Source organism: Hippocampus zosterae, chromosome 7, assembly GCF_025434085.1.
Source record: "Hippocampus zosterae strain Florida chromosome 7, ASM2543408v3, whole genome shotgun sequence".
Classification (NCBI taxonomy): domain Eukaryota; kingdom Metazoa; phylum Chordata; class Actinopteri; order Syngnathiformes; family Syngnathidae; genus Hippocampus; species Hippocampus zosterae.
The window spans coordinates 19,194,611-19,205,452 of record NC_067457.1 but is presented as its reverse complement, the minus strand read 5'-3'; the positions used below and the strand labels follow the sequence as shown (position 1 = coordinate 19,205,452).

The following is a 10,842-nucleotide window of genomic DNA, read 5'->3' as shown; positions in this document are numbered from 1 at the left end:
TAGCAGGTGCTGTTCTTACAAAGAAAGGCAAATGCTTCCAAACTCACCAAATCTCAAAATTTGTTTACTTTCCATGAAGAACTACAAACAAGTTAGCATGAAGTGTCACGACCTCTAAGCAACCAATCGCCTTCGACATTTTAGTCACGAGCTCATTTTAACCAATGGTTAGCGCAGCGGTTTTATTTGTCGACGTTGTACCACAAGGAGAGTCAAATGTTAGAAGTTGTGGTCGACGATGTTTGTAAAAGCCTTTATTTAGCTTCTAAATAAGTTTGTGTGTGCCCATGACACAACGCAGCTTCGTTTTATAGTGAGAGGTTTTTGAAAGGAGATGAAAATGCTCAAGAGAAAGAAACTAAAAGGGGCGAATGTACCTGTCACCAGAGGTAAGTGTCTCCCATTAGGAAAAGCCTAACAAGCAAGTAATAAAGATACAATTTGGACACATTCAGCTTCTTTTCTCCAGCGACTCACGTCACAACGTTCCCATTCGTGGTTATACTTCAATTATAGCATTTCTCCGTAAATTCACCCCTGAAAGGGTTGCCTGCGTGGCAGTATGTCATCATCTAACAGATGGTTTATGTTTATCACAAATTTTTTTTGTCATTGTTCCTGTTCCAGAAGTGGACTGTGGGAGGAAGCAGAAGATGACTGAGATTCACCAGGCATTATACAGGTAGAAAATTATTGCATTGTTGTTAAATTTCTCTAGTGCTGCGCCAAAAATGATTCCATGACAACTTTGGCACAGTTATTGACATCCCTGGAAGTAAATCTTAATTTTCACCCAGCCAAGTAACTGTGGAGAAGAGTGCTGAACACAGACATTTCCTCATAAATAGGCAGAAAACATATAATACTACTTTGCACTTAATGGGTAGACAAACACCCATTCAGTTGTTTCTAGACAAGTCATTAAAAAGTTCATTTATATGTTTACTCTTCATTGCACAGCGATCCAGTGGACATTGAGACCCTCAGGAGAGCCGCTGCCAGTAAGGGAGGACTGCTTTCAAATGAACTCCGCAGGAAAGTTTGGCCCAAACTGCTCAACATCAACGTATATGAGCTTCCTTATAAGCCCGGTTAGCGTCAAATTCAAGTATCGTACTTTCTAAAGGGATAAAATGTATAATCCAGGATATGTTGCAGGAAAAGCTGGACGGGAGAACCACAAGGACTACAACCAGGTGGTCCTGGATGTCAGTAGATCCACAAAGCGCTTTTCAAAAGGTCCTTCTCCTGTCCAGTTTTTATGTGGCCTATATGGGACAGTAGACATTGACTTTTCAAGCGCTTATGTCACTTGTCTTCTCTGGCAGGTATGCCGTCTGCGGAGCGAGCCGTACTACAGGAGCAGCTGGTGGATATCATTTTGGAGGTTCTGAGGTGCAACCCGCAGCTCAGCTACTATCAGGGCTACCACGACGTAGCTGTCACGTTGCTGCTGGTTGTTGGCGAGCGTATGGCCATCGCCATGCTGCATAAATTATCCAAATATCATCTCAGGTAGCAAAAAGTATAAGTATTATTTTGTAACATTACATAACGTTTACCTAGTATTACATTTGCACTTGTGGGACTTTCTACAATTACTTTTTTTTGTATTATAGCCTTTTTGGTGGAAAATATTGGGCTTTTAAAAAATATCAGCAGTGTGCTGTCATGACATCTAGATGGCAGCAATGCCTCAGGGATGGAGTTCCTGTGGCATGTGTTAGTTTGGAGTAGAACAGGACATAAAAACCTGTCTGGTGTGATTCATTCATATCAATACACTTGTCGCTGTCTTGGCAGTCTCATACTCTGGACTAATTTAGCGCACAAAAAAATACATATGTAAAATTCAGCATACACGGAGCTCTGTGATAGAAAGTACAACTGACTATGTGAAGGAAACGTAGTACAGACGAAAGCATAGTGCGTAAACCGAGGAAATATTTCTTTCGAAAATATTTTTTGCATATTCATGAATTGAGGTTCCTCTGTCTTAATTCCCCAGTCAACATTTATTTCTGTTTGCAGGGACTTCATGGATCAGACAATGGATAGCACAAAGCACATTTTAAACTACCTGATGCCTATCTTGGAAGAAGTTGACAAAGAGCTGCATGACTACATGATCAGGTACAAGTCTTTCCATCATTTTTTTTTTGCAAAATATTGTGAACGCTTTGAAGACTGCATGTCAAAGTGTTTAAAAGTCAAATTAAAAGAGACAAACTGTCTTTCATATGATTTCATTGTTCATTTGCCTTTATTTTAGCGTAAGCCTAACCTTTAAGACCAAAACATTTCTGTATAATAAATTTATATTGTTTACTGTAGTACAGGTTAATTTACTGCTTTTTTTTGTTAATATGGGAAAGAAGATGAAAAAAATAATTGCAGTTTAAAATCAGGGTCATATTGAGTGGGGAAAGCATTTTCAAACCGAGTTACCATGCCTCACTTAGGTGTTTTGATGTTGTCTACTAGAGCGGAGGTGGGCACCATCTTTGCCCTCTCCTGGCTCATCACGTGGTACGGACACGTCCTGTCTGAGTTCAAACACACTCTGAGACTCTATGACTTCTTCTTGGCCTCACACCCCATGATGCCCATCTATCTCGCTGCGACAGTAAGTAAACCACATACCGGGTCTTCCCGTGAAAGTGGAGATAATAAATAATTTCATCCTTGCATCAATGCTATTGCAACGTGTTCTGTCCTTCTCCCAGATCGTGTTGCACAGAGAGCAGGAAGTGAAGCAGACGGAATGTGACATGGCCATGCTGCACCACCTCCTCTCACGCATCCCCCAGGACCTCCCGTACGATCTCCTGATCAGCCAGTCCCAAGAACTGTTCCGCTGCTACCCTCCTGCCTTGCTGGCTAAGCGGCCTGCGCTACGATCTCGTAAAAGGTTCGGAGCACCCACCTAAACCAACTAAACATTTCACACAAAGATCCTGCCAAAAGTGACCAAGGAATTTCCCACCTTCAGAGGTAGTATCAGAGCCGTAACAAACCGACCAAGGGCAGAGGAGCAATGTCATCTGGTGGCAGTTTTTAATTGGCTGTCGCTTCTAGGCGACGCGTAGTAAAAGAACCGCAACTCCTCTGCAATTTGTCGACTTTCCTTCTTCTAGTTAATGGCCATGAGCTAATGCCTAATGAATACATTCAAAATCATCCCAAAGGCTCATGTATTAAATTAATTGCCTAATAGTTTTAGGAACGTCAAATGTAGCTTCAATAGTTTTCATTTTGTATTTTATTTGAACAAAAATGTTTTGGGAGTTTTAGCTTAGTTTGCTAAAGTAACTGAGATCAGAACGGGAAGCCCTAGACTCATACAATTCTTGTTGTTCTCCAGCTTGTCCATAAGCACCTTCAAGGACTTTCAGCTTTCGACACTCCACCAAAGACCGGACTCGGTTCTCCAGCGTCTCACCAAGGCTCAGGCCTCTGCCACTTCAAGAAAAGGTACTGATAGAGATATTCTGAGGGTCTCCGCATAATGGTGGCCCTTGTCTCATTTAGTCAGAGAGAAGTCCAATAAAAAAATAAACAGATGTTGTAGAATACCACAGCCATTTGGTGTGCTGCCATCACCTAACGTTATTCAGACCTTAGGAATAACCTTCAGCGGGGTTCAACAGTCGGGGTCAAATAAAATCAGAAAAGCCCTAATATTTGATTGTCTTTAAAAGTTGAAATCACAAGTCTTGAAACAGAATTAGTCCGATCCGCAGACTCTGTGATTTTCCCCCAATCAGAAAGCTCACTGAGGCTGGCGCTGTTGCTGGACACAGAGGAGGAAATGTTTATGATGAGTAGTTATAAAGTCATTCGTCACAAAAACAATTATAAAGAGAAGATTTTACAACCACAACGCAGATTATTTATTTACTTATTTATTTTCGTGGTGTTTTTTCTCGTTGGCATGCCGGGGTGTTGAAGCATTTACGTATCGGGTAAGATATTAAAAAACGGTACGTGTCTGCCTTGCTTAAGCAGTTTGTGTTCCATTTCACATGACAGTCACCGGCGAAGTACTTGGCTCAGCCTAACCTGGTGGTGATGTTAATAAGAGTGGATGAAAAAAAAAATCACATCTTTACGCTTCTGTGTCTCTACTTCCGGTGTTGTAATATTCCTCAAACACTCCTCGAAAAAACAAAGAAAAACAAAAAAATCTTCATAAAACCCTTCACCCTCGTCATCCTCCTCTTCTTCACCCTTGTTCTGTGCTCGCCGCAGCTCGCCACTCGGGCTTGGACGTGGCTTTATCCTACGACGGGGTCCAGCGAAGGGGTAAGGGGAGCAGGATGGTCAAGATGGCAGTGTGGGGGCTGTCGGCCACACTGGGGGCGGCCATTTTCGCCGTGGCCCAGACGGCCATGGAGTGGGCACCTGATGTGTTGCTGCAGCTCTTCTGATGGGCTTCGTCTTAGCCTCACTGCAAGGAGTCAAACCTTGTATCTGAGAAGGACTTAGCTCACTGGGACAAGGTTTAAAGTACTGCCGTTGGCCATTACTTTGCCCTTTGGTTCTTTGAGTGATTTATATATACCCTTTTCTGTCTTTTTTATCTTTTTGTTTTTTGTGCGCTTGTGAGAATCTTGAAATATTTAGCAGAGTTGTGCCCAAACACGAACATTTACTGTACTTACTCACTATCCTAGTCTCAGAGAAACATTATCATTTATTATCTGTAATTGTAACAAAAAGAATTTGACATTTTTATTTATTCCTCAGAAATAAAGTAGCCTGTCGGAGGACTGTAGAGGACTATAATTGTTTTATAACTGAAAGGGAAATATTAATAATACGTGTCTGTGTGTGTGAGTTTGTGTGTTATTGCAATGTAGCGATTTTCCCCAGTAATGTCTGCTCCATGTACAGACGTCTTTGGCTCTGAAATATTCATCGGCTTTTACCACTACGTACCCGCTGCATTTGTTTGCGAAGCACAGCCTCGACCTCACTTGGGGTTTGCCCTTTTGGTCAGGCTAAACGTTGCCCAATAATGTGTACGACAGTTTTTGTACAGTACTTATTGATTTTCATGCGCCAGGTTTAGTGCCAGTTGGACGCTCCGATGACTGGCGCTTTAACTGTTACACTTCAAAACAAGTCTAGACGTTGCCATTTTTGCTCATGTCCCCCCACCCCCCCACCCCAAAAAAACAAAAAAAAAACAGTGGTACAAACGGCATGCTTTGAGGCCTGCAGAAAACGTAGAGAGAAAGTTAAGCGACTTGTTGTTTCACTTCAGTCCTTTATGGCACTAAATTGCCTTTCAAATTGTTGCCGACTGTCAAAACAAGTTCAGACATTTCCAAACTCAGAATGGTGAACACCTCAAAGAAAGAGAGACGCCTTTCAAAAAGTGATTGTTGACTCCAGGTTGTTGTTACACTTCAGTCCTGTCGTGAGCATGCATTTTCAACTGTAGCCCGTTGTCAATACAAATCAAAACCTCACTCCGCACTTCAGGGTGGTAGGTGTTGTGTGTTTTAAGCTTGCTGACTGTCAAAATGAATCAAAAGGACATTTCTGCCTCTGTTCGATACATACTGTCGCACTAAAGTCCTGTAAGTGTTGCTCGTGTGCATTGCGCTGTCGCAACAAATCGAGACTGCATTTCTCCCTTCCCGTGCGTCCCGATTGCCGGCGGTCAGGCAATAGTCACGACGATGTGCTTTGACGCGTGCCGACAACTCAAAGAAAGAACTCGGCTACTCATAGACTTACTTGAGTCCTGCCTTTCAAACTGTTGCTGTCTTTCAAAACAACATATCCGGTGTACTCCAGTCTGTCACTCAATTAGCTTGTTTGTTCGTTGGCCGCCTTTCTACAATAGAAAGCGAAATCGAGACTTTTATTGGTAATCACTTTAATTCGGCAACTTCCAGGCCAATTAACATTTTTATCTTTGTGGTGGTGTGCTTCATGCACAGACATATTCTTTTAATTCCAACAGCGTGGCTTTCTCTTGTATGATGCCATTATGGCTCACTGGGGTCAGTAAATGTGAAAATGTAACAAAAAAAAAAATCATGGTTCCCGTAAGGGATTCCAAAATTTGGACAAACTTGCCTAATCGTCAATGTCCTGTGAAAAACAGATATTTGTATGAAATGCGGAAATCAACCAAAAAAAATAAAGAATTTTTAATAACAAAAATGGACTTGTTTTCACAGGACACTGATGATATGCTATCAACTGACGTGTGTCCAAATTTGTGACTAGTATGGAATATTTATTATGCCAACATGCTTTAAACAAGTTTTTTTTTCCAATGAAGGAAAGCAAGAAAATGCTAAATTTAAATACCGGTATATATTATTTTAGCACTACCTGACTTTATCCCACAAAATGATGTTAAGTTATGATTCTGAAACTGAGCTTGTGCTCTTGTGTAAAGCAGTGAATAAATGATTGATTGTATTTCTTGTTTTCTGTTGTCCTTTTCATTTTTTTTTGTTTAACTTACAAAAAACGAAGTGGTGTTCAATTTTATATTCATTCATTCATTCATTCATTCATTCATTCATCCTCCGAGCCGCTTGATCCTCACTAGGGTCGCGGGGGTGCTGGAGCCTATCCCAGCCGACTTCGGGCAGTAGGCGGGGGACACCCTGAATCGTTTGCCAGCCAATCGCAGGGCACACAGAAACGAACAACCATTCGCACTCACACTCACACCTAGGGACAATTTAGAGCGTTCAATCAGCCTGCTACGCATGTTTTTGGAATGTGGGAGGAAACCGGAGCACCCGGAGAAAACCCACGCAGGCCCAGGGAGAACATGCAAACTCAACACAGGGAGGCGGGAGCTGGAATCGAACCCGGTACCTCTGCACTGTGAAGCCGACGTGCTAACCACTGAACTACCAGGCTGCCCCTCAATTTTATATATATATATATATAATATATAATATGTGTGTGTGTTTATATTTCTGTATATATACAGTATATACGTAAAAAGTGACCAATACTGACTTCGTACAAGTTGTACAGAGAGCATTGCAATTATATTACTCATAATAATTCAGTTCAGTCGAACTTGTATTGCAGGTAAACTCCAAGAATTTTGAAAGATTTAAAAAAAAAAAGCAGTTAAGGTGCTCGCAAAAACGTAGGAAGATCTGTGCAAAAGGCAGTGCAGTGACATTTGAAAATTTTAGGAGCACTCTCTACAAAATGTAATTTAAAAAAAATAGATCTAATGCAATCAAATGATTAGAAGAATATGCACAAAAAGTAATGCGTTGGAATTTATGCGGCGGCTGTCAAAACAAATCAAGACAACATTTTTACTGCGGTCTCTGAATGCGAATGCTAAAAGCAACGCAACAACCGAAGCTTTTGTCTGTGGTGCTTTGCGTTTGCAATTAAATGACGCGGAAATCCAGATGTTGTCAAATGGCATCCACTGAAAATGGAGGTCATAGATTCATGTGTGCGTTGTGCACCCCTGGCGAGAGACGCACGTGTGCACACAAACGCACACGTTTTGCTCGCTACTTGTTGGTGCGCCTAAAAAGGCCGACTCTGGTTACCTTCCAAATCTGCAAGCATGTGTTTGTGTTGCATGCGTGCGTGTGTGGCTTATAGCATACGGCACTCGCCAGGGACAACAGCCGCTCCAGGGGGTCTGCCTGTTTACATACTGCACGCATTTATTTTTGGGGCTTTCTCGTGACAAACTCACGCAAGAAACTCTGTGGCATCAATAAGAGCACCTTGATTCTAGTCACTGATGGGCTTTACAGTACTGTGTTAAAAAAAATGGCAGCACAGTCCATTTTGTATCAATTGGGAAGTTTATATAAAAAGGCATGTAGGAACATTATTTCCAAACACTTGTATTTTGTAGATTTATCACCTGTCATATATGGCAGGGACCTTTTCCTTCATTGGTGTGCTGCCATGGAGACTTGAAAGGATTTTGTCAGGTTCTGCCCCCACCCCTCCAAAAAAACACTACACTAAAGAAAACAAAAAAATGATTGGTGATATTACGTGTAATAATTGAGTACGAATTGGACAAAAACGAATTTAAAATGACAAAATGGTAGTAAGACTTAGTCCAAAAACTGTTGGAGTGCAATGAGTATGGCTGTAAAATCCATCCTGCGCCCAAGCCCTCCTGTCGTCCTCCCTTGCCTTACAAGTCCCCCTCCCCCACTCAGCCCTTCACTCTGTCATGGATCAGAGAACATGTCGCAAAGTGCTTCGCAGGCAACACGTGTGCGCTGCACCCCTGCATACTGATGATGTGTCTCCACTAGCTTCTTCCTGCCTGTACTCCGAATGAGAATTTAGTAGCAAAGGGTACACGGCATCAAGCCCTGTAGTATACATGTGGCGCCTTGATTTAATAGGAGCATGACTTACATTTTTTTGTTTTGTGTTTCACCCTCAGTTAATCTTACAGGAGAACTTCAAAACTAATATTGAACCAAACGCCACATTACAGTCCGACGAAAGTCGGTTAGCTTCATGATAACACACAATGAAAAACACCATAGACAGGCTAATAAAACTAGCATCAGTGTCGCAGCATCGTATCCATTTAAGCAACGGATATTTCAATGAGGAATGTAAAACTCCTGCTGTGTGCGCATTGGCCACTGCGTGCAGTACAAAACATATCCATGAAGACAACAGACTAAACTGCTCGGTAAGCTGCAGTGATATTAGTTTGCAGATGATAAAGAATACATGACATTGAAGTAGCATGATGTACAGACTGTTAGACTCTTTACATTCTTTTTAATAATTACTGCATATTTTACAAACAAATTTGCCAAGTGCTATTTTCTTAAATGTTCTGATTAATAAAAACGCAATGCTTTTTTTTGATGGGGGGGATATTAATGCCATTTAGATTCATTTTAATGGGGAAAGATGATTTGGTTTTAATGCTCAAGAAATTAAATATGCATTATCTTGGTTGATGAAACAAACGTTTAAATGAAACCTTGTATTTTTAAACCATCTTTCGAGACTCCATGGCAACACATAAATGAAAGCAAAGTATTCTGCAAGAAGATAAAATCCACAAAAGCTCCTATGTTGACATCAACTCCAGTCTTCTTTAAAAAAAAAAAAGAAAAACTCCCTTAATTGGTGGTCAGAGCCGTCAAGGCACTCTCCCGTGTCCTAGCCCAAATTAAACTGAAACTATTCGAAACATCTGTGCAGCAGGTGTGATCTTTGCAAGCGAAACTTTTCAATTTCAACCTTTTCAGCGTCAAGTGTAGCAAAAGGAAGTGTCATATCGTGAATCTCCGATAACCCCCGGGTCTCATTAGGCTCAAAGTACAGCCCGGTCATACAGTTCTGTGAATATCTTTTAAGACTTTTCGCGCATGCCTTTAGTGCGTGTCAATGTGGACTCCTCTTGGGCTTTCCACACGTGACCTCTCGTCTTCTTAGTCCGCCTGGGGTGTCGCGTTGGGTCCAACCTCAGTCCGGACCTCACCTCGTTTCCATGGACACTACAGAAATTTGGAGGCGCTCCTCTTCTAAATTATTTTTGAGTCATTGCGCAGCGTCACATTTTCATCTTTGAATATTTCCTCTCTTATAGTCTAGATAGAATTATAGCCTACACAGAGAATTCAAAGATTTCTTTCATCCAAAATCCTACTCAATTCTTTCCTGGTCGATTCAAATGTCAAAACAAAACCACGGAAGTTGCATTAGTCCTAAAATAGCCAGACTGGTTTTGTCCAGCCAGCAGACTTGCTTCCGAAGCTGACTGATTTCACAGTTCGTTAAAGTTCCCCCGACAGGGTGATGATGTCCTGTTAATCTTTTCAGCTTCTCTGTCAGTACTTCGCTCATCTGCTCGTCCGCTAATACGCCGACGACGTCAGCCGGAGATAGCAAGTTATTTATTTATTTATTTTTAAAGGCTTCAATTGGATCCGTCCGTGTTTTATTTTTATTTTTTCTGACAAACGGGTGGAACACATCAATCTGTCTTAAATCGCACGGGCCCCGGCTCACGTCCTTTATTTGAAAACGCCTCGCTGAACAAAAATGTGCAGTTGCAAAATGCCAACAAGCGTTCAGTGGCGTGTGCACGCCTGTTTGCATGTGTGCGAGAAATGTGAATTTGTGGGTAAATGTCAAGAAGTTGGCAGTCTAACGGTCCCGGCTCTGACAAATGATCCATAAAGGCACAAAGTGATTGGCTGGGAGATTGTCATTCATTCTAATGCGAGTGTCGCGGTGACACAGTGCGGCGCAGTCACGCGCTTGCCGTTTAATTACAGACCGAATGGACTCACTGCTTTGCTTCGACGTTTGTCGCTTGTCCGCTATCGCCAGGATTTTGTAAGATTTCCTACAATGAGTCATGCATTCTAATTGGTAGCATTTGGAAGGATGGAAAAAGTGTTTTTTTTTCCCCAGCTGTCGTTTCGGACCCATTACAATTTAAAGCGACAATGTTCCTTCCTTATTTCTAATACCAGGCATCTCAAGGCTGTTTGCTGTTCTGTTTGATGTATGCATCTTGTATCTACAGGGATTTTAGCAATCTACACAAATTGAAAGCCTTTCCTCGGATGGCACAGATTTCCCAAAGTGCTTAGTTTGCATGAAGTTTGCCCCGGAAAAATAAATAATTAAATAAATAAATAAATAAATGGGCCCGTTTCATCTGCACGGGCACCTACAAGCAGCAAAGATGAGAGACTCGGCTAAAACTTTAATAAAAAAAAAAAAAAAAAGAGCTTCACACATCATTAAGAGATCAGATGGCCAGCCACGGCAGAAATGCCGCGAGACGCGGGAGACGTCGTGTGAGTGGAAATTCATCAAATGATT

At 41.7% G+C, this 10,842-nt stretch overlaps 1 protein-coding gene across 4 annotated transcripts in view; it reads left to right on the top strand.

Moving 5' to 3' along the window:
• The window catches only part of zgc:63863 (uncharacterized protein LOC393372 homolog), a 52,313-nt gene that overhangs the window by 12,711 nt on the left and 28,760 nt on the right, over positions 1–10,842 (top strand). For 2 of the 4 annotated variants that reach the window (XR_007963124.1, XM_052070383.1), the window contains exons 1-9: positions 169–389; positions 628–682; positions 961–1,091; positions 1,159–1,239; positions 1,329–1,515; positions 2,032–2,133; positions 2,485–2,626; positions 2,727–2,911; positions 3,365–3,474. Coding sequence is in view for 3 of the 4 variants with exons in the window: in XM_052070383.1 (XP_051926343.1) it covers positions 335–389; positions 628–682; positions 961–1,091; positions 1,159–1,239; positions 1,329–1,515; positions 2,032–2,133; positions 2,485–2,626; positions 2,727–2,911; positions 3,365–3,474 (1,048 nt within the window). In the remaining variant the exon portion in view is untranslated. Of the gene's footprint in view, positions 1–167; positions 390–627; positions 683–960; positions 1,092–1,158; positions 1,240–1,328; positions 1,516–2,031; positions 2,134–2,484; positions 2,627–2,726; positions 2,912–3,364; positions 3,475–4,251; positions 6,445–10,842 lie in introns of those variants that run through there. The other 2 variants (XM_052070379.1, XM_052070380.1) reach the window with 2 other exon arrangements.